This window comes from Gavia stellata, chromosome 14, assembly GCF_030936135.1.
Source record: "Gavia stellata isolate bGavSte3 chromosome 14, bGavSte3.hap2, whole genome shotgun sequence".
NCBI classification, from domain to species: domain Eukaryota; kingdom Metazoa; phylum Chordata; class Aves; order Gaviiformes; family Gaviidae; genus Gavia; species Gavia stellata.
This window is the reverse complement of record NC_082607.1, coordinates 15,516,691-15,541,716: the sequence shown is the minus strand read 5'-3', so window position 1 is coordinate 15,541,716 and position 25,026 is coordinate 15,516,691. Positions and strand designations below refer to the sequence as shown.

Here is a 25,026-nt window from a genome sequence, read left to right as displayed (position 1 = left end):
AGTTACTAAGATGACTGGAGATATCAGGTTAATGATGTTGCTAGTGACAGACCAGACTCTTCATTAGACTGAAGTCTGAGGCGGAACATACCCTTAAGTAATGGCACTAAAGGGTCATCGAAAAACTGGTTCAGGCCACATGTCCACTATTTTGTTGCTTAAGTCAAGATGGAGCGTAAATTTTGTGTGCAGCAAAAAGAAATTGTTGCATTTTATATATAAAAATGGTGAAAATGAGGGGCCAGTAGCAGCAGCAGGAGCATAGAAGATTATCACATGGGTTTGCATTTCTAATAAGAAACTCCTGCCAAAAACCTTTCCTGAATAATGGCAAAGCGCATTTTTAAGTGGATTTACAGCTAATTTGCATGCCCTATAATCCTTCACTTTCTAAAATAAATCTTTGTATTCCCCTTTTGCAAAATGCCCTCATCTTTCACAGCAAGCAACAAATGCTTTAAAGCTGGCAACATAAAGTTGCAACATAAACATAAGTCTTTAAAACTGGCAACATACTTGTAAGAAAATATAGCAAACTAGAAGCTGCAAGAAAGCCAGACAAAGTGTTGTAAATAATACAGGAGATCAGCTGCAGTAAAGGAAGTGTATTGCTTAGAAACTCCTGATTCATTCTAGGGGCTGGATTGTGAAGACTGCTTCTGTCAAAGAAATTGCTCCTCTATCTGTTCCTACTCAAAACTCCACAACTTGTTAAGAAGGACAAGTAAGTCTCTGTACACTATCTTTACATACCACATTGCTGAGATTTCTAGCAAGATTGTAACAAACATTCAGCATCCATATATTAAATACAGAACTGAACTATGTGCAACTTGATAAAAGCTTTTCTGGGCTTCCAATCTGATTCACTTGTGTAATTTTCAGTAACAGCTTTCATCCAACAGTTACACAGTATAAACAATGTTGGGTTAAAGTTACACAAAAAAATATCTTGCCATAAGCCATCAATACAAATAGAAGTTTTGAAAGACAAAGGACCGAATAGGTCATCTTAATTTGTAAAAGACTTCACACAGTCTCTCAGAAAAAGGAGAAAGACTAAGCAAATGCAGCTAAGCGTGTTTGTGATGCTAATGCCCTAACTCTTCAGGGATCAGTAAACCCTATTTCTAAGTGTTGTCATTCACCCTTTAGTAGCATCAAATGCCCTTAAAAAATGCCCCAGCCCTGTCCCCAAGAAAAGGGGCTAGAAAGAGCTTGCGGATGGCTTAATACTAAGCAGTGAAATAAGCTCAGTGTTCTGAGAAGAGCTGAGTGAGGCAAAAATAACAAAAAAGAACAAGAGAACTGAGTAATAATTTTCACCTTTTTTCTCCATCTTTACAAATACAGTATTAAAAACCTGAACAGATTACAGGTACTATTCTACTAGTCAGTCATGACACAAAATCCTACCTCCGAAGTCTAAAAGCATTTTGTACGTTATAGAGAATTTACTTACTTGTTGCCGAATTCTTGGGTTCCACCTGATGTAGTAATTGACCCAGAGCTCTAAATGACGCATACTGGCTACCGGATAGAGTGCTCGATTTAGCTCTTTAGTATAAAAAGGATTGGTGTATTTAGATTTTTCACTGTTTATCAAAGACCATAATGATAATGTTTTCTCAGTCACTTTCTAAAATGAAATTGAAATAATAACAGTAAATATTTGCACAAAATCAGGAAATCCATCATAAAAGCCATGGTTACATTCTAAAATTAATACACTTCTGATTTACTTAGAAGCATAATAAGTTACTGTATTAGAAATATTCTGAAACCAGCACTTGACAAGTATTTTAGTGACTGCATAGTCTTTAAGCTACCAAAACCAAGGAATTTACCATGCAATTACTCTACAACGAGAATAAAGCCAGCTCAAAACCACTGTCATACAAGGAATATAACCAAATATAATACAACCAAAACTTTTTGTAATCATCTAGAGTCAAGATAGCAATACAATTAAACAAACAGTGGTTTGACTAACCTCTCTTTCTCTAAGAGACTCACTGTTATACAAGAAAGTACCAAACCGGCAGCTGTACAAGTGATCCAGGATTGTAATCAATAACTGCTCATTGAATTCAAAGGCCGTAGGAAACTAAAAACAGAAAAGACAAATTCGTTCTTTACATCGTAAAAGCAGGGAGATGTACACATGCCCTGGTTAAGAGGCTAAAGGCGGATTTAGAAGCCTGAATATATCTACAAATAATTTTTAAGATAATACTTTCATCTACTTTATAGCAGAGTAAGTGTTCAGATGACATGTGGTGTTCAACTTCCTCAAACTAGTCACTGAAAAGAACTCTTCAAGATGTTCTAACTGCCTTTAATTTCTACAAAAAAGAATAAAATACAGAATGGTTACAGTTACATTTTTTCAGCAAGACAGAATAAGATATCCATAGTGCAACTCTTTATAGCGCAGCGCCATACGTGAAAATAAGGGTTTAGCTCCTAATCCTTGGCCCTAAATGGACTAAGTTTGCTGCCTTATTTCATTACTTATTGAAAATACATTTAAATCACAGCTCTCAAAAGCTCCCAAGCTTCCTTTTCAAGCTTTGACAAAACAACATTTGTCCCTGTAGTTCAAGGGGCAGCTGCACAAAAATGGTGAAATGAAACAACAGACCCTATTAAGATAGTTGGATGCAATTCCTCTAAAAGCATTCTGCTGGGTCACATCTCTCAATATGTTTCTGAGAAGCCCATATCCAAGACAAACTGGCCTTGCATGCATAACCAATACCATATTAAGCAACATAACTACAGCTTGTATACCACTTCTAGAAACAGCATAGAGATATGGTATGGTTTAAAAGTAAATACTCTTTTTGACTACAGTGTCAGAGTAGAGGGGTACACCATCTTCTCCAAATATTAAAAAAAAAATATCTAGGTTTTTAATTCAGTAATCTCTTAACAATGTTACCTTCTGAAGAATGATGTAACATACCTGTTTAGACATCTGCCACACACAATCAATAAACTGGAGAAAGATGGGTGATCTGTCTGCATCAGCATGATTTTTATCACCATGGCCTATTCTCTGAAATGAAGCAATACAGCCTCCTGTTAACCAAAACAGTCTATTTTATGGCCAATACACATTGTTCTTATTTTGCACTAAAATATTAATGCTTCTGTAATAGAGCAACCTGCTCTTATGATTTCAAAAGTAGTTACTGCACCAAGAAGGAGAGATTCAGATATACAGAAATACTGCAAAGATGTTCCAAAGATGTCTGAGAAAAATTCCAATAGACATGGTTTCTTATTTTGCACTACCATATCAATGGTTCTCTAATAGAGCAACCTGTTCTTATGATTTCAAAAATTATTTATTGCAACAAGGAGGAGAGATTCGGATATACAGAAATACTGCAAAGCCATTCGAAAGATGTCTGAGAAGAATTCCGAAGTAATAATTGGTCCTGTTATAAAAACCTGCTAGTTACTGGAAAAAGTAGAACTGATAAAGCATCCATTACTTTGCAAATAATCAAGACACATTTTGAACTGTTTTTACATAAAAAGTTTCTCAAAAGCCAAGTTATATACTTTGTCTTCTTTTGTAATTTAAGCCCTATCCACACAGATTCTGCTCTTCCCCCTCCACACTTGAACCTAAAGATTCACCTTGAGGTAGACAGTGAACATGAGCGAGCTCAAAGAAACGTTCATGTTCTTGACAGAAAATTAACGCACGTTTTTAAAGTTTGGGTGAGCTGCTTATTCTGAGGAGTCCAAAGTAACAATTAAAGGAATTCTTCCCACAGACAAAAAGTAGTTTTGGTAAAAGCTGTTGCCTTCCTTTTCACATTTGATAGCTGAGAACAGATAAGAGATGCAGAGAAAAGAGATTCTGTTAACTCCATAATTCTGCTTGAATATACTTGCCTGGAGGAGACAAAAGAAGAGCATGTATGTTGAACTAAGATGTTGTCTATCTGCGTGTAAGATAGCAGGCTTAATGTCTTAAGGATGTGAAAAATGATAAAACCAGTACACTACTCTGTACAATGATTTGCAAGATAGTTTAAAGTAATAGAAATGAATGGCAGGAAATAGAGGGAGATGAGGGATCATGACTAACTCAGTCAGCAGTAGCAAATGACGAGAAAAGCACTACAGGGAAGACAAATTGGCCTCCTTGCTCTCCAGTTTTCATGGTTTAAAATACATGGTATCTGTTAACAGAGTCATACATGTGTTCAGTAAGGAGTGAAAGTCCTTCCACTTTCACTGTGGTTAGCAGTTTTAGGATGTCTGAGTATTTTCCATCTATAATTATGTCTATGTCTCATATTTCTTATATTAGAATGCATGATTAGAATGACATTCCACATACCAAGCAATTTTATCACCTGGATAGTGCACTAAGTTCACTATAGATAGAAAAGCTGGGGTAGGGAATTCCTTTTCAACAAAGAACCATTGTGCGTGTCATTAGATGGAAAATACAGAGAGGAACTATTAAGTAGTCTACTATTTAGTTATTTGTTATTAAAACATCCAAATTGCAACCCTAGTATCATGAAAACATGAAGCTTGCTCAAACCCAGACAATATAAGAAACACCCTACTCTTCTCCAACTCCTCACTTGAAGGAAGGCGTGACAGCAATAGTTCCAGAGATGAGGTTCACGAAATGCTAACTGCACTGAAGTGTCCAGTCCTCGCTATTAAAACTCACAGTTCTATCAAATAATTACTAAACTAAAACAGAGCACATATTATCAAAATATTTTCTGCTTGCATTATCAGTTTTAATTCTACAGAACACTCCAGAAAAGGACTACCTTCACTAGAATCACCGAATCATTTAGGTTGGAAAAGACCCATCAAGACCTAACTTGGCCAAGTCTACCCCTAAACCATGTCCCTAAGCACCACATCTACACATCTTCTAAATACCTCCAGGGATGGTGACTTAACCACTTCCCTGGACAGCCTGTTCCAGTGCTTGACAACCCTTTCAGTGAATAAATTTTTCCTAATATCCAATCTAAACCTCCCCTGGCACAACTTGAGGCTGTTCCTTCTTGTCCTATCACTTGTTACTTGGGAAAAGAGACCGACACCCACCTCTCTGCAACCCCCTTTCAGGCAGTTGTAGAGAGCAGTAAGGTCTCCCCTTGGCCTCCTTTTCTGCAGACTAAACAACCCCAGTTCCCTCAGCCGCTCCTCATAGGACTTGTGCTCCAGACCCTTCACTATAAACTAAACAACCCATCAAATCAAACTATACGGTACTCTCAGAAAACAGCAGATGGCTAAAGGAGAGTGGCTTCAACCATTTCCAAAGATTACTACTTGAGTGAGCAAGCTGGGAAAATAAAATAGTAGTTTAAGCAAAAGCAAGTTATTTAAATCACCCTTATTGCTGCTACGTTGTCAGAGATGAACCAGTGGACTGAGCTAGTCATCTGGAAGGGGTGTAAAAGTCCTACCTCAGTAATAGGAGAAAAACTATCTGTTGAGAGAGAACAAACTCCTTTGATTACTCAAACTAAAATTAACGGTTTAATAAAAAGAATCATAGACTATTTGTATTCATAATGGTGAAGGACACAGACCTCTCTTTTTAAGCTTGTGTTAAACTATAACATATGCGCTAGACTACAAGTCTCCTAGTTATAGAATCTCATTTTATCTACATCATGACTATAACATTTTCTAAAAATACAAAAAAAAAAGGTAACTCAGTGTTTTCCTTTGGCTGTACCAAGACAGACTACTTCAAAGGTTTATATAACACATCACTACTAGAAGACTACAGGTAAGTACACAAAAACCTGGACTACAGCAGATATCACTCCCAACAATCAAAATGGAAATCTCCTAAGCCTCAAAGCACCTTTAGAATGTCAGATCAAAGACTGCCACAGCCTACACGCACACTTAAATGGTGCGGTGATTCATGCTGAGTAGCTATACATGAATTTCCAAATGACTGAGACACTCTTGCAAATGTCAAATGGGCATGAAATACACACATAGGTGTATTTTTCCATTTCTTTATTTTTCCAGATTGCCTATTTTCCCAATTTTAGCAATATTAAGTAATATCTTTAGAATATTCCACTAGGGACAAACTGTCTGTGCAAATAACTTCTACTGAAGGTGTGAAAAATTCTTACTGTGAATGACAAGGTTCAGCATCAACAAGTAACACTGTTGTAAAGCTCCCAACTTATGTTTTATGTTTACATATCCCAGCACACTCTCCCTGGCAACCTGTTCTGCTTCTCCAGGTTCCTCATATAGATCTCCTGGTTAAATGGTTAGCTGCCAAATTTAAGAGAAGTTCTACTAAGAATCTGAAAAGTTTCCTAACACAAACACCCTTGACTTTGCATTATATATGGGTAGGATATTAAGGACTTGCTATAGACAATTTCTACTTAACCTTTTAAGCATCCAGAAGACACCTGCAGCCAGTATTACCAGTGACAGCCTCTTGAGAGCTATTATGACAAGTTTAGAACTTGGGAATTTGGGAAGAAGCATTCAAAACATCACCTAAAAGACATTGGCCAGACTCATTTGTCTGCCTCTCGTGACATTCAAAATAGTCCAAAAGGAGGGCGAGGGAGAAGCCTTATATCCCAACCTTATTAGGTCTTCTTCTGAAAAGTTTGGGAGGACATAATTTTTCTGCATTCTCATTTTCTTTGCTCAATAACCACAGTAACCCTAGCAATTCTGTGTTTTTAAAAGGGCGTAAAGGACAAAATATGAGTTCTTGGAGAAAGAATAGCAAAAAAATATTAACCAAACAGGTCCAAAAACAAAAGCTCTGCTCAGATTTACCTGGAAATGTTTTAAAGCAGAATTCCAAAATAATGAAGAGAATTATCAAACCGTTACACAATAGTAGTTTAACATTAAAAGCTTTTTAGAATGTTAATGTTGCATGGTCCTTGCAATTATCTCCTAATTCTTACCGATGCAAATTTGTGTCCAAAGCTGATCCACTCTTTTTGCACCAGAACTTCAAAGCCTTCAATTGTTCTGTAGTAGCTGTCTAGCATCAACATGGCCAGCGACGTTAGCTGTGCTGTCCGGTCCCAGCCATCACTGCAGTGAACCAACACAGAGCTCCTTCCTGAGGATACCTTGTCTGCCACTTGAATAGCTCCTGTCAAGACAAGCTAGCAAAGAGGAACAGACACCAAATAACACAGATTAGTGTTACCATTCTAACAAAAATAAATTGATTTCTTCATATCTATACAGTATCTAAATTGATACTGTTTCCATTAAAAGACCTGAAGAGCATGGTGTAGTTAATTGGAAAAGAATTTTCTAGGAGATCAAATAAATTTCTTGTATAGAAACAGAGAAGCAGATTGGTTCCCTAATCCCTTAGTAAGATCTAATTCATCTTACAGCAAATTCTTAAAAAATAGGGCAGAAAACAGTAACCTTGATAAACCAAAGAACATAAGCTTCTTTTTTAAAGAGAGAGAGGATTTACCATAGGATATACTCTGTAAGAAAATCTGGATTTCATTTGGCTCCTTTCTTTGAACTAAATTACTGAAATATCTCAGTTGTTGGAAAAAGGAACTTGTACCCTTTTAATATGCTTATTTTCCAAATATTAACTTAAAATGAAAATTTTATTAAATAGGATTCATTACATAATACTCTAAATACTTTTGCACAACTGTACTTGAGGCAAAAGGTTCAAAGGTCCACTAGTAAGAACACTGGTGAATTACCAGTTTAAGTATTTTACCTGTGCTACAAGATGAAAATTACAAAATTTACAAATAAATTCACAAGATTTATTTACAAAAGCATAATTCACAAAATAAAGTCACATACATACTGATAACTAAAGTAATTACTAATCCTACAGTTACCTGTAGTCCTGCATTGCTAGAAACCAAAATAAATCAGTTCTCACATGTAAAGACAATCAGATTAACAATGCATTCCTCTGTTAAAGACTGACATTTGACTTGAGGCAGACAATAAATGTTGAATTTCACCTACTGTTGCTTAGTAATGATACCTCATAACATATTCTAAGGCTAGTCAGCAAAAAGCCAACACTCAGTGATGCTGGTTTTGTAGTCCAAGTAGTTTGATGTGTTCCATATCAGGACTGTCTCAAAGTCTAGCAAAGAAAGCAAGTCTGATATGACAGATTTGGACAAACATTATTTCAAACAAACAGCAAAAAGTTACCTTTATATGTTCTAACCAATGGGTTGATTCCAGACTCGACAACCAGTGTGATTCTTCCACATGAGGATAAACAATGTCCTTCAACTTCTTCAAAGATTCCCGCATGACATGAATATTATGAATGTCCAAGAAGAAAAGTTCTGCATTGGGATACGCATCTTCACTTTCATATCCTCCCCCAGTTGCCTACAAACAAGACACCTAAAATTAACTTTAGTCATATATACACTGCTGTAGCAGCTTTTCAACAGAGCAAGAAGGGACTGGATTTTATTTATACTTTATTTTATAGTTGGGCAACATATAATCTTAGTTGCTTGTTTAAAACGTCAGTCTCAGATACAAGCTTTGGAGGGGCAAATGCTGGAGAATACTTGGAGGCTTTCCTTTGTCCAAAAGGACAAAGTGTATTAAGTATAGCACATGGCCAGAAAGACATTCAGGTTGCACCAGGTAGCCTAGTTCCTTTCAAAACCTTAAGGGAGTAATCCTAAACAGGAAAATTAATTATTTTAGATTAACAGTAAAAGGTTGTTTGTACTGTTGGGCCTGGAGACCTTCGAATAGGATTAAACTAGCCAGGCAAGGGACAGTGGGCCAGCATCGCATCAGTCAGGACTCAGACTGCTTTGAGAATAAAAAGACATTTGTACCTTCCTAATTAGTTTTGAGATTCATGGTGGAAACACCTTTTCCTTGACCAACTGACATTACAATGTCAATATTCTTTTCTTCATTTATGTTCACTTTCCCACCAAGGATTAAACAAGCTCATGATTCTGAATACAAAAGAAATCAACTTACTTCCTAGACAGATTATTAAGGTTAAATTAAAATGTAAAGTACACCACACAAAACAGCAATTACTCATAACATACTAGATCAGCACTTCCAGGGACTAAAATTGCTCATTTCTTTGTTTCTTTGTTTTTTACCAATTAGAAAGAAATTCAGTCAAAAGGATTTGTCTGTTTCTTTACACCATTAATTCAAAAGAGAGCAAATCTCAAGTTTATCAGTGCAAACTTGCTACCAAAACAAATTAAAACTTTCCAGTGTTTAAACTGCCTAGTTATTTACTATTAAAATTGAACTGATATTGAAATAGGTAAAAATGATAAAGTGTTTGTCCAAGTAAAATTAAATTTAAGAGTTCAGTTAAGAATAAGCTATGTTTCATTTAAGAATTAAGTTCAAGAATCTTAGATTCTGCCTCTAAGAAGTAGATGAGTAATAACATTAAAGTTTACTTTAAAGTAACTTTTCTAATATTAGATTTTATTGCTGAAGACTAGACATGTATTTAGATCATTAAGAAATTAAAGAGCCACATGAGCAGCAAGTCTATTCTACTGCTGCTCTCTTAAAACATTTAATCACCACCACAGCAGAGGATGTGCCTGGTCACAAAAGGAAGCAGAAAAACCACACATATTTTAGGACACAGTACCACTGATTAAGTTTTCCAAAGACAGCTGCAAAATCGCAACATTTCCTGCAGACAGCAAAAACATGTCATGCCATGAATTGTGATAAATAAATTTTGCCTTTAGAAGCCATTACAGCCACCAACTACACATCAGACAACAACCTAAAGTACCGTATAGCCTTTCCCCATTAGTACCACCTACATTGCTGTATAGTAGCACAGTATGTCTATTCTATGCTCTCTACCTCCTTCCTCAGATGTGGGGGTATTCTCAGAGCTGCCAGGCTTTGCACTAAAAGTAGTAATGATTCTATTTTTCTCTTTCGTTTGAGTATTATGAAGTCCTAATGAGGAATGATTGTAATTTTAGCATCAGGGCTGCTGCAACTCCTACCAATGTGTGGTCTTGACCTATGTACAAAGAACACAGGAATGCATGAGTAGCGCAGCCCAAGATTTTGCTTATACCAATCTCCACAGCTGTTCGAGAAAACTTTTTTCAGTGCTGATCAACACTGGCTTGCACTCTGTATGTCATTGTCCTTCAGACCCAGAAACGCACCCTACCGCTTTTACTGCTATGATTATTTCATATTCAGACATATCAGGAGTTAATTAAAACACATGGGTGAACTACACAGAACATTTAAAAAAGCCCAAAACTGGGCTTCATACTTCAATAAGCATGTGTGTATAAAGTTTGGCCATAATACATCTTTGAAACAAATAGGTAAAAATTTGAGTTTGTCCAATAACTGGGGAAAAAATTAAGTTAATGTAAGAATTGACATTCCTTCCACAAGGCAAACAGAAGGATTACATGTTTTGTTCACCCATAAGAATTCAGTGTGCAGAGGATAATGCAATTTGTAGAGTAAAATGCAAGCAATTGAGGCAGACCCTCAAAATACAAACCATCAGATTAAAACCTAGCCAAACAGCCCCTAAGATAGAGTCTCTGAAAGAATGTCTGCTATTAAAAAAAAAGCCTTATTTCTTGCTTAATAAGTTATATTCTCCATTATAGACAAGACGGCTGTAAAAGTATAGATGCGTGCACTTAAGTTGCACAGAGCAAAACACTAACACGATTGTCTCTCTCGAATTCTGAAGCAACTTAACATTTGTTACATATAAATCTCCTAGAGGCAAACAAGTTTTACCATTTCATATTCCTTTCAGCACAAACATCGAAGAGGACTCATTCCACTAAATTAGTGTTCATTTTGCGCCAAAAAACTATTCAGAAGCTAAAATTCCTTCTCTCCCAGATAAGCCCACTCATCATTTCACTAAGGTCTGAAACCCTCTTGAGCTCGTATCTCTCCTACTCATTGCCGTGCAGATGCACAACTTCACTAGGAAGTACTGCAGAGCGTGTCCACTTCACTTGTGCTTGAAGTTCAGTGGGTAAGGGACTATCCTAGACATGAAGGGAGTGCAGTTGGTACATTCTCATATGAAGAAAGCATTAAACTTGTATCCTTCTCCACCTCTCCTTAGCTAGGCTTTTCATATAAATATGGAGCACATCTACGTCTGCTGTGCTCTATGCCAAATGCAACACTGACATGCTGTGACTGGCATTATTTGAGTATGTCTGAACAATCTGGTCCTCACCAGAGTTGAGGGGGGCAGAGGGGAAATCAAGGCACAGGGACACCTTTTTCTCTTGAAAGGTTGGACCAGATGATCTTTCAAGGTCCCTTCCAACCTGGGCTGTTCTATGATTCTGATCCCATTTAGGCTTTGATCGCAGATTAGCAAAGAAATGGTCACTTTGCCAGATGGAAACACTAGTTCCGTTACTGCACTTACCAACTACGGGCACCTAGGGAAGAACAGGTATCTAGGTATCCAAGATCATACCCATACTGCTGTTTAGGGTGCAACCCCCCAAATTAACTTATTCATCACTTTCTCTTTATTTGCTGCATGCTTGGATAGGTCTGAAGTAGCTCATGTAATGGTTAGAAAGAACCAAACAAAGGATGCCTATCAGTGGGCTTGGCTTTATGCACAGAGCCTTTCCAGGATAGAATTTTCCCAGAATAGAATCTTCCCAGAAGATATGAAGCAAGAGCTGTGGCTTGCACAGAGGTGGCATGTCATTCCAACAGAGGATATGCTCTGTAGCTCAGCCTACACTCTGCACTGTGATGTAGATGTTATCATATCTGATTTCAGTCCCATACTAAGATCTGTGCTTGACTGATAACAGACAGGGTAAAGCGTGTCTGGAAATTCACATATGGTCCTGAAACCCTGCTTATGACCTACTTTAGGCACTCATGTCCTTGAGCCTCAGAATTTGATTATGTAAATATATACTTGATTATGTACATTTATCTACATTAAGATTACTACTGTTCCCTAAAATCTCCTCACAGAAAACTTCAAGCTAATTCTCCTTCCCACCCACTTTCACAAGTAAGACTATTAAGCGTCTGTTTACCTTGTTCGCAACTGCATTGACATTGGGCCTAGCATCATAGATGGTCAGTTTTGAGATCTGCCCGTTAGCCTCCCTGATGATATCAAGGTATCTTTCATCATCTTTATTCCGCTTGCCACTCATTCCAACAAGGGGTTGACTGCAGCGCATAATAACGGCTTGAGTCTCTGGATGAATCCATGACAGAACCTAGTCACAGGTCAACAACACATCAGAAGAAATAAAATTTATTAAAAAAATCATAACTTAAATTTTAAAGTTACATTCTTTAAAATAGATAATATGAAAATCAACACTTTTTATTTCTTCAAAAGATAATCCCCAGACACCTCAACTGCTTCCACTTTAGTCTCATAAAATTTTACATATTTAACTCTTATTGAAATTATACTTACCTATATAATCCAGTGTATGTTATTATTTTCCTACAAGTCTTAGATTGCATAAATAATTCTGAAAAGCAAACTGGAAACAAACATAGCAATGCCTGCTGAAACTAAGAAACAATTCAGAATAATGAACTCATTGTAGAAACGGTGACTAAGATGCTCCAATTCTACAAGAACAACGTTTCCCTTTTTTTAGATAAGGAAGGAAAGTTGAACCTTTCTGGAGTATCTTGAATGTTTCCCCTTCTCTTTAACGTAGATTTTGTTCCTCAACCCTCTTTACAAAGAGGAGGCACTGCAGCAGAATGCATGCTGCCTTTGTTGTTCTTCTCAGCCAAAGGGGACTTACCACAGACAAGAGATAGTGAGCTGCCCAGGGAACAGATTGCAGTGCAAAGGATTAAAGAAAAGCACCCCAAGAAGCAGGCAAAAGCTCCAACTTCATTGTGGAAGAGTATTAAGAAACAGTACTCTCACCCAGTCCAAAAGTTGTGGGTTACGGAGTGAAAGAACAGAGTTAAAAAAAAATCCTCAGAAAGTGTTCACTCCTGAAATACAACCCTTAGTTGTATATCTAGAAACAAGACCTGTCAGTGTGTGCATGGGTGAGTATGACTGGTTATGTCCTGACAAGAATAAAGTTACTATTACCAAGGAAATTACTCTCACTATACAGGCATACAGAAGCCCTATCATGAATTTTGAGATGACAGAGGAGATTCAGCTAGGTTATAAGAACTATATACACACTATATATATATTTATACACATTATATAAACACACATATATATAGTAAATTTATAATTATAGGCCTAGCCTGTCAGTAAATACCATATCTAATAAATATTTATCAAATTGAGTTTCACATCTGTTTGAAATTAACTGAGATTCAAGGCAGCTTTCTGATACTGGCTAGGAACCTAGCACCTCTTCTGAGTTTGCCAAATTGAATATTAGTTAAAACAGGTTGTATCATGATAGAAATTAATATTTTCTATAGTGCTGTAAGAGCTGATACATAAAAATTCTCTCACCTCAAAGAATTTTAGTTACAGAAGTATACCCAAAAAGTTGAATGGGTTCATCTTAAATTCCACAGCCCAATTTAAAGGACTAAAAAGTCCAAGAATTCTCTACAGAGACTATGCATGAGGTCTTATTTTAGGACTGACCATTGGAACTATGTTTAAATGCCATGCAGTTTGCTTACAAGAGGATAACATTTGCTATCACTTTTTATGTGCATCCAACAATAGTCAACAAACTAGTACAGATGGCAGTCTAAGGTTCATACTTCATTAAGAAAAGGGAATTTGCAATGCTGGCAGTTGTTACTAGAAAAGTCAAGTTAAAACCAACGAAGTTGGAATGGGTGCTTGTTGTGGGGGAAGAACACGGAAGTGTGGCTTGGCCAAGACACTAGTTTCAAGCAGTAAAAACTGCCAGCCAATCAAAACTATTTTGCTGTAACCACTTCCAAAAAAAGCATCCTCCGTGTCGTGTTCAGCAAAAAGTTGTTTGGATGCATACGTAAAACTAGCTACACTATAAAGTAACTTTCATCACGTAATACTCACCGGGATTCTATTTCGGGACCTAAAGGCAGCAACTTTCTTGAGATCATCATCTGTTGCATTATATGGCACTACTAAGAGTGATGGATAGGTGTCACACAGTCCGTAATGTTCATTAATAAAAGTTACTCGCCACCGTTCATTAGGCAGTCCCTAAAATGGAACACAAAGTTTTTCAATATATTTTTGGCTGTACAAATAATAATTCTGCTCTTGAATTTTACATGACATTATGGCCACATGGTGGCAACAACCTACCGATTTAACCTAACTACAGTACTGTTTCAAAACAACAGAAGAAAAAAAGATTACAAGACCACACAAAACAGCTCATTGCTGATGGATTCACAGCCTTAAACAACTGCATAGCTATCTCATATACTCTTACATACACAATTCTGTTCTTACAACAAGTTTCAAAACAGTGATTTAAACTAGTAGATGTATTTCTTTAACTGTGGGATTGAGGAAAGAAAATCGCCTTCTCTCCTCCCTCAATCTCTGCCTTTCCCTTTTGCCTGCTGAAAAGACACTATGGTCCTGAGATGACAGGGGGAGGAAGTCTAATCTCAACCTTTCCTCCCTGTAGCCTGATACAACTCAAGTTAAAAATAAGATTCGGGGTAGCTTTGTTATTGAGAAACAAGAACTTTTAGTTGCAGTCTGCTCAGTAAGGCATTTCACAAACAGCAGCCAGGAAATTAAGAAAGACTGATAAGCCCTCCACACATGCACAGTGGGGTTTGTGTGGGTGTTTGTATTTTACGTTTTTTGGGTCTTAGGCCTCTAAACCTTGAACCAAAAAACTATGGAGGGGAAAAAATAGTCTAAGGAAGTCCTTATTGTTTGCTATTTAAGTTTTTTTTAAAAAACATGTCATATTTGAAGAAAAAATAGATTGTCTAAAAGACATTTTAAAATTAAACATATCATCCTCTTTCATTGACATTTTTCCAAAATCACCTAAAGAGCAAGGTAGAATACTGACAGACATATAAATAACTTCTGTAAAGCAATGCTGTTTCTAAAACAAGCGGCGTTTTCTTTTTTGCCCTTCACTTCAGGAAGAAGTAGACCAAATCAAAGACCAAATTAAATCTACATTTAAGACACTGTAGTTACATATTTGGCACATTCTCCCCACCCCCTACTCACTTAACAGCGGCACATTGTAAGAATTATCAATAACTTCCTTCAAAAAGCAAAGACTACCTTCCTGTGACATTCTATTTTTTTTAAAGGTTCCAGTGTTTTCTTTCTTTTCTTTACTTTTTTTCAAGTTGTATTTCCATCTTCTCCCATTCTCAGCTCCCTCCTCAAAAGAGCTGATAAGAGAAATGTACAAAGAACAATTCCTCCATGTCAGTTGTCAGATATGAAAGCATCAGGCAACTGCAACTTTAATAACTCACTTGTCTCCTGTATTCGGACATTGGATTGTACACCATCCATCCATTTTCAGAGAACTTTTCTTCATTTGCAAAGGCAAAAAAAAGCTGTAGGGTGTAAAAGAAGCTTATTACAACAAACTCTGACCAAAAGTGGCAAATATGAGGGCTCATCATCAGTTATACCCTAATGCCCATCACAAAATAGGACTGACTTTTCCATACCAGCCCCATTCTCTCCATTGAAATCTGATATTTATGACTGTAAAGCAAAGAGCAAGAAGTAACAAACAATACAGATCTGCTGATGAAATAATGAAAATGCGACAATAGCTAAAACAAAGTGACAAAATAATAAAAATTACAAAGCTTAAACTGTTGGATTTTTTTTTTACTGTCAGGAGGTTGAAATGTTTTAAAATAGTCTATATCAGTTTATTTCCCGTATTTCACATCCTTACCAAATAAATTGCTGTCTTCTCACCAAAATTTCTCCAATAGGTACAGCTGCAATTACTACATAGAACATTAGATGCTAAATTGAAAGTGTAAAAAGGTTTTAATTGCTATTCATTGCCATTAGGAAGCAGCGTTCTTTTTGCATCCCCTCCCCAATTGGTCCTTACTAACATAAATCCAGTTTACTGTAAAACTCCATGAAAATTAAGTTGCCATTGAAAATGAAACAAAATATGTTGTTAGCCGGTTACACTATCTACTTTTCTCTTGCTCTGTTGTTCACTCTCAAGACTTGTTTATACAGCACAGCATCCTCACCCAGAATTCTGACAACTTCCTCATACCTTTTAGCTTCCTTCTCCTTTCAACTAATTCCAACTGGGCTGTATTACCTAACTAACCCCTTTTTCCTTGTTTTGTTTTTACACTTTATGATGAAAGCAAAAGTAATGTTTATTTTAAGAATCTCCTTCACTGAGAAAATTGATTTTGGTGGCTTACGAATTCTTCAGATGCCAACTGGAGCATGAAACGAAGTTGTTTCAAAAAAAATGAAAACGCAGAAGAGAATGTGTTGTCCTGAGCTAACTGAGCAACAGCAGCCAGAGCAGAAAACATTCAAGAGTCCATCGTAGCTCATTTGTAACAAAAAAGCTGGAAGTCTCCTAGCTATTCAAAGACATTAAAAGGAGAAATAGAATGCTAAACTGAACATCCCATATCGACATAATTTTCATAGGCGTAGACCCGAACTAAGCAGAAATGCAGACAACCTGGCAAGCAAGAAGAAAAAAAACGTGGTTCTAAGGTGCAATGATTATGTCTACAGAGGTAAGGCAATGCTTCACCAGTGCACCACAGGCCCAGACAGAGGTTTCTTTAGATCTTACAAAGGCAGACCCTAATGGCTCAAAGAAATGCTGTTTAGCCTAATATATTACAATGGTTTAAACAGTAAACAGCTCTAATCAAAACACAAAACTGAATCCCTCCAAAAGGAGGAGGCATTTTTTCCTCATGTATTTCAAATCAACAAGTATTTTAAAAGGACATTACTGCTCACACAAGATACTTTATCCCACTAGTTTCAGAAACTGGAATTTTAAATTAAATCAGTTTTTTTAGAGCTAGTACATTTATTGGCAAGTTTGCAGAAGTAAACAATGCATTCCCAATTTGTGTTTTCTGAATGTCTTCACTGTTTTTAAAGGGGTAGGCCTTCAGTGTAAATAAACATTACAGATTCTTTTGACTACGTAAACTGCTATCAAGCGGGATGGAGGGAGAGATGAAGAAAGGAAAAGGAAAGAGGTGGACATCAACTGTATCAGACAAAAAACATTCCATTTGAAGTAGATGCAAGTATCAGAAGTTAAGTAGAAAAACCTGAAAAAGGTTGTTCGTTTTCATTGCAAACTAGATGCAACTGATTTCCTGAACTATTAATAAATAGCTACACACAAGAACCATCCCCTTCTCCTCAAAGGAATTTGCTATATCCCAAAGAGCAACTATGCTAAGAATTCACCAAGGAACCAGAGACAAAAGGAGAATCTTATAACAGTAGGAAACAGAAACACTGGAATCCTAATAGATCACTTAAAAGATGTGTCAAAGGCAGGAATATGTTCTTTAAGTTGCTACTTACTGCAAGTTTCCTGGTGAGAACTTAAAAATTACCTAGCTTAAGCCCTGATAAGTAAAATACATGAGTTTATTACAGTGCACTGTGATAACTGTTACATGGAAGATTTTATTGATAAAAATAAAGAAGGTGCTGCTCCAAACTAGAAATAAACAAACAGCAGCTATGCTGCTCATGTCACCCACAAAATAATCCACTAGAAATCAGATGGAAATGTGTATTTTGTTTCCACCTTTTAAAAACCAGGGTTAAATTTACTATGCATGAGGAGGGAATAGACAGAATCCTTTCTGAAAGAACAATGTCCTACTACGTACAGTATGTTTCATTTAAAACGCTTAGTTACAGCAGCTTTACCACATCTGCTACAAAAGCTTTCAGTCACACAACCCACAGCTATTGAAGTTGACAATTCAGCTTCATCAGTTCTGTTGACATTCCAGGTAGTGCAAATTCTTCCTATATTGCTCAAGAAAAAAATCATTAGTAGCATCAACCAGCAAAAATCTGAAGTCTAACAAATAACAGAACACTACAATGAATGCAAAGGCGTATGGAGCAAAGTTTGGACTTAGATTTTTATATGAGCAATTCAGAGAAAACTCTTGAGGTACACTCCAACAAGAATAGTATTTAAAAATGAACAGTATCTAAAAAAACTAAAGACTAAAAATGATTTTTCTTCTGCAAGAGTTGACTTAATTATAACAAAAATTTATATACACATGTTTATATGTGCACATTGTGTACTGACTGCACAGTTAATCTGGTTACTACTGAAAGTCTTACTCATTGTAAGTCTTACTCATTGTACAAAAGAGATTAAAGATCTGAATCCCGCCCCCACCACCCCCAATGGCCTTTCACTTAAGACTTGGTATTTCAAGTCTTGAAATATTCTGTGAAGATAGTCTGAACTTTAGTCGAGGCTAAATGCTAGAGTCTGAAATAGAGCAACATCCCCACCCTACCTTAGGCCCCTCTCTCACAACAAAATATACAAAGCAATGTATAAAGCAGTTTCAAAGAGTAAAAATGCTTCCTTTTCCACTCTGACAATCATAGCATGGTTCCATTCAACAATATACAGTTTAAAGTAATTTCTCAACTTAAGATTTTCATACATTCACGTGCACTTAAGCAGCTCATTAGACGAAAGTAAAATTTGTATCCCTCTATGTATTGCAACATGACACAGCAGAAAAGCCAGAGGAGAATGTGCATTTAAAACTCTGCATACATTTAAACTAATTTCATGTAGTTCTATTTAATTGCAAACTACAGTTTAACATCAGTGTAACAAGCAACCCGCATTTATAACCATTTTAATACTAAGAATCATATACTTAAGCAAACATAAGATATATGCTTGGATACAATAGTATTTTCTTACTTGTGCCTCAGTACAAGCCATATTTAGCACACATTTGTACATTACTTTTATTTATTAGAAACAAAATGTGATAGTGAGCAATGTGAAGTAATTTCTATTGAAGAACATTTTTTGTTGAATTGGACCTTCTATTATTCTGATGCACCAAATTGACAAACCCCATTATAGTGAACAAATCAATGTGATAAACACATATTTAGATCCCAGAAGGGTTTGTTATCATTCAGGTAAGCTTCACATCTGCACTAACACCCACATATTTCCACTTTTCTCTTAAATAAACCAAGCTTACAGATTAAACGCAGTATGTTTGTATCTGTATGTCTTGATTAACTTAACATTGCTGAAGCTTTCATGTCACAGTGCACATAATCTGAATGCAATTCTACAGTGCAGCAGGCAAATGGGACAGAAAGAAATTATGGGAGGAAGAAATTATGCCATTTACAATATATTCTGCATAACTTGTCATATCACTCGACGTAAGATTTGAGGTGCTATGTTAGTAAACATACATGGCTTAGCTTTTCATGGATACAGGTTCCTTCATATTAGTGCCCCTCGCTACACACACCTCTTGCATCAGGATGAAAACAGGGAAGTCACTTCGCTGCCCATAGGCATTTAGTATGGACCAGCTGGGTGTACATTTATATCCTTCAGAGTGCAGGGGGCCGAGGAAGGTCTACATGGTCTACTACATGACCAGCTATAGGAGTCGCACGACTCCACAAAGCAGAAAAGCCCTGCCAACCTCTCTCAGTGTGTCCTTACGCATACAGGCAAGCCTTTCAAATATCAGAGAATACTAAAAAGTTGGCCAGTTCCGCTCCATGCCTTCTTCACACATCTTTCCTTCCCTCCACATCTATGGTACATCCCTGCTAAATCCTCCTTCTCCCCAAACAATACTTTAGGTACTACGAGCCTCCATCCTAATCTCCACTCATTTCTTTCTTCCCTCCACACACAAAATTCCATTCCCTTTTCCCATTGTTAATCCTGCCTCTCCAACAAAAAGTACTTCTCCACAGCTCCTATTGCACCCAGCCTATTTTCCCAGGAATTAAATCAACTGCAGCTTCACTACATGTGTCTAAATTCCACAAAAATAGTTGGCAAGTTAAAAAAATAAAACCGACACACAAGAGACATTCAGGTTCAGAACAATATTGCAGTAAAACAAAAGTGTGGTTTGAGGTTTTTTTTAGATCATGAACAAGCTTTTTAAAATCATGAACATATAATCAGAAAGCATAACTGTGGTTTGTACAGGTATACCTGAGCCAACTCTAGATTAGTTTGGTTGGATACTAAGTACAAGTTTCAGGTAGACTACCTGCTCAATAAACCAGTGTTTCAGGCAGCAAGCCTGAACTGGCCTCCCTCCTCTCAGCACTGAGACCAGCTAGCCAAAAGTGACTTGAATAAAGCACAGATATACCTTAGGTTATACTGATTACTGGTTTTATCTCACATCTTGGGTTCAAAGCGGTATAGTTTGCAATCACTTCCAATGTACTGACCATATCTGTTCTAAGTTTGATGGAGATTAGTGCTACATATCCGATGGAAGCCCATCAATTCCTATTAGTCTATCAACTAATTAAAAATCAGTTGCAGAGTCTGTTTCAGCTGCCATAGGAAACAGAAAGAAGAAATCAAAGAAAGCATTAAAGAGGTAAGAAATAAAAAAAAGTATAGTAAATCACCACTCAGAAAACTTACGGGATGCAAGGCTTGTGACTTATCAATACTTGTAGTTGGTAAAAGCAAGACTTATAATACATCAGTTAAGATTTTTGCAAAAGCAAATTAAAGCCTCTTTTCACAGAATGGAAGTAGGGATTTCACTGCAGATCCAGAGTCTAAAAGCAGAAGACTACTGCTTCACTTGAAGCAGAAGACTATTGCTTCACTTTAAAAAAGGCTTTCAAATCTTGTAGCATTTTTGGTAAGCTACTTCTTATGCTTCACTGTGCAAATAATTCCATTTACTTCCTTGCAGGTGCTAACCCACAATTTCAACGCACCCAGTCTCTTTTTCAGTCCTCCTACAGATTAAGTGCTTGCCTTCAACATTCAATTTATCATTACTATTTTGCACACAAAAATAATATGCGATACACTGGTTGCTCACAACACAACGTAGTTCTGCAAGAGAAAGGACAGAGCAGCTGTAATCTGACAATACAGTTTGGCAAGCAGTCTATTTACAAATAGTTATATTTACTCTATTTATGGACTCATAGTACACAAATACATGCTCTACTTGTACATGAACATAACATATATACAATTTATTAAATATTTGGCCAATCTTTATGCATTACAAAAGAAGAAAGCAGCAAAACTAGAACAAGAAGGTGTTATACACATACAAAGAAAGTAAATTGTTTTTTCTATTTCTAACTTAACTGGTTTATGCTTTTCATATATTTTAAATCACTAAGCTTTTACTCAGTGAAAAGGCTGTCAGTATCTCAGTGTGTTTAAAAATAAAGATATCATTATCCTTGCCTTTAATAGCCATTACTACAAGTCAGACAGTTATACCTTACCTGCTCATCTAAAAACTAAGATCAGACATCGTAGTATTTACAAAATTAACTTCTGATCATTTGTGAATATGGTAACCTTACACCATTACTGCACTGAGACTGACATAAGTCATTTGGAATGAAGCCTCAAGTCAAGATGTTTTTTGCAAAATCAAGTGTTCCATCAGATAGGCACCTATGCCAGGCCTCACTGCCATCTAAAATCATTGTAGATCCAGTAGCAACACTGGCATGATCTGACACTCAAACATTTTAAATTACCAAGATAACTAGCTACATCAAGAGTGGCAGAGGTCAAAGTCAGACAGCATGACTAACAGTGTCTCTCATCAAAACTGGCATTTCCACAGAGCTATCACAGTTATAAATAAATACGTACCATACAGGCATTATGGTGGCGAATAATCTTATAAAAATGATGATGTATAGTTTCAAGATAAGATCAGGAAGTGAAGCAGCTGCTATGCAGAAACTAAACTACAGAGACTAAATATATCATCTTTTGTGGGGTACTACAAACATTTAATTTGGGGGGGGTTGGTGTTGGTTTTTGTTGGGATTTTTTTTTCCCAAACTTTTTTAAAAACACTTTCAGCAACGATTTTCTTTCAATTAGCACAAGTTTGCAAATGTAACAGAGGATTATGGATAGCAGCCGTCAGTCAGTCAGATGAGCTATCAGATTTTACATTATGTTACTGTATCAAGGAGATCTGAACCCAACCTAGGCTCAAACTGGAGAGAGACAAGAATTAGCTTCTGGAAGTAAGCACATAGGACAATGCTGAGACACTGACGAACAGTTGTGAACAGACCTGTGATTTATTATAAGCTCTCAAGCGCTGCTGTTGGGACAGTGATGGAGAAAAATCTTGAAAACAGTAAGTACACCCCACTCAGAAATAATGTTTTGAGCTGTATTTACCATCCATTTGTGATGGATTACCATTCTATGAAGAAAATAGAAGCAAGGCATCCCTAAAAGTTCTTGTTTAAGATCAGATCTAAGGATATGGTTCCACTACAGATAAAAATCAGTCAGATAAAAATCTGACATAAATACAGACAAAAATCAAAACAGTAAAGGTTTAGACCTATCTAAACCTATTGTCGTTATGATGTCTTCTTTCCACTGCAGAGCTGCACAAACATCAGTGCTGCTGAACCAGCTGAAGATCAAGGATGCAGTTCCACAAGGTGGTCTGAGCAAAATTTGCGGTTTAACGCTGCTAAAAATAGGACATCCCTCTCTTTTCCCCCCGCCGCCTGCTCCCTGTTCCACTCACAGGCACTCTCTTGCACTGGTTTTGGTGCATACTTATTTCAAATCAGGTCTCCTCAAATTATTAAAAGTGGCACAAAACTAACTCAGAAAATGGAATATTTTGTGCTGGGTAAGTGAGCTACATTGGCTTACTTGGTGATTATACAACTGTCAGTTTGGTGTAAGAGGATAATCAACCACATGGCTGGAAGGTAGAGAGAAGGAGACCAGAGAAAAGCAAGAGCTCAGCATTTGAGTAGCAGAGGGCTGCCACCTTCACCCAGCTGTCATGTGAAGCCACAGCACACTCTTTGTAAAAGATCTCCCTGATCAAGCTGGCTGCATGGTCAGAGTGTTAGCGTAGTTCAAAGGAGAAGGCAGGCATGCACAGCCCAGACATACTATCATATTCAGACAGAGTAACCTTGTTCTAAACCAGCCACTTAAAGAGGCAGTCCCATCATTCCTCTTCATTCACATCCACCCATAGATGCCCCGACCCCATCCTCACATTGGGCTAACAAGATTGAGGAAATGACTCAGGGTAAAGCTTTCATTTTTTTTCTCCTTGTTTAGTTTTAGTCCCTCTCAGTTCCCTATCTGGTTCATTATGCAGCCTCAAACTCGTGAGGGAAAACCAAGGCAGGAATGACCAACCAGGCAGAAACACCCACCTTTGGCAGGATGAATTTAAAGTGCTTGCTGAAATACGGTGAAAGCACACCAAAAATATCACACACTTGCTTAGCTCGTTTTAAAGTTAAGGGCTCATACACATTGCAACATTAGAAAATAAGGACAGGTGCAACTTCATGATATAACATAGGCTCACTTTATTTCACTCCAAAGTAATCATAATTTCTAATGGTTATACCCTGCTCCAGACATAGCTAAGAAATATAAGATATGGCCATTGTCCATATTGTCACTATCTTCCCAAGTTTTGTGCTTTACTGAATCTGAAGACAAAATTACCTCTGCCTTGACCGAGCCTTCTGTTATTAAGCATAACTTTTATTGGCAGGTTACATGGCCTGGCCCATTTTGAATGGAATGATGAGCTTTACCAGGTTCAACAGATACAAGAAATAAAGCAGGAAGCATACTACTTCACCCATTACTCACTACCATCACTAGACAGGAACACCGGGTCTTTTTGGATGACAAAACCTAATACAAGGCCACATCTCATCACCATGTTATTTAAGCCCTGTAGTTGGATTGGACACCATAAAAAAAAAAAAATCCCACAAGGGACTCTCCTAAGTCAGTTACAACTTAATTTGTCCACATTTACTACATGGAAATCCACACAGGTCCTCAATGTAAGAAAAAAAAAATTCTTCACCATGAGAATGATTAAATATTGGATGAGATTGCCCAGAGACATGATGGAATCTAACATGCAGGAACTATTCAAGACTAGGCTTGACTGTGCCCTGGATAACCTAATCTAAGGCCCTACTTGCAGCAGAAGCCTGGACCAGATGATGTGCAGAAGCCCCTTTTGACCTAAAGTTCTCTATAATTTGATAATTCTACATATAGCTTTCTCTGTCTTTCCCTTCATCCTTTCAAAGTCCATATATCCTGTTATGCTTTCAATCATTCTCTATTGTAAGATGCATAAAATGCCATCAGTAGAGATATATTCACTTCTACAACACTTCTATTCTTTGTGAGTACAACTCCTCACACCTACCCAGATGTAGACATCTCAATTTAATTTCTTAAGACCTATTTGTCAACGCTACAAAATATTCTAAGCAAAAGCATTTATTTTTCCTTATGCTTTCATTCCACAAACTATTTGCATACAGAATGCAAAATTTCTGCAGAAAAGTTTCAATAGAGTATAGCCCATTGACTGACATGTATCTTCGGAGAAGGAAATAAGATTCTTGCTGCAGTCTCATATAATCAGCAATTCTCCGAACGACGTTCTTAATCACAGAACACTCCAACGTTTTTTAGAGAGAGAACCCTTATAAAATTATCCTAAATGAACGCACCCCAATAAAATGTAAATGGAATTTTACAAAAGACAAAATAAAGCATTTACTAAAGAGATGTCAAAATGATCCACCAAGCACAGCACAGATTTCGGCAAAGAAATGGAAGACAATGGTTAGTTAACATCACTGTCACTCAATTCCTTCCATAAGATGTTTTTTTTACCTGAAATAAATCTGTAAATTCATTACTGTATTAGCTGCCTGTTATATTTTTCATCAGTTTCATCAATAAATCAAGT

General features: G+C 36.9%; 1 protein-coding gene across 2 annotated transcripts in view; it reads right to left on the bottom strand.

Annotated features, from left to right (window-relative positions):
* The window catches only part of MTM1 (myotubularin 1), a 47,451-nt gene that overhangs the window by 4,185 nt on the left and 18,240 nt on the right, over positions 1–25,026 (bottom strand). For both annotated transcript variants that reach the window (XM_059824247.1, XM_059824248.1), the window contains exons 8-15: positions 15,475–15,558; positions 14,066–14,215; positions 12,099–12,287; positions 8,215–8,400; positions 6,963–7,169; positions 2,969–3,061; positions 1,994–2,107; positions 1,463–1,639 (exon numbers count right to left, since the gene is read on the bottom strand). In XM_059824247.1, the coding sequence (XP_059680230.1) occupies positions 1,463–1,639; positions 1,994–2,107; positions 2,969–3,061; positions 6,963–7,169; positions 8,215–8,400; positions 12,099–12,287; positions 14,066–14,215; positions 15,475–15,558 (1,200 nt within the window). The remainder of the gene's footprint in view (positions 1–1,462; positions 1,640–1,993; positions 2,108–2,968; positions 3,062–6,962; positions 7,170–8,214; positions 8,401–12,098; positions 12,288–14,065; positions 14,216–15,474; positions 15,559–25,026) is intronic.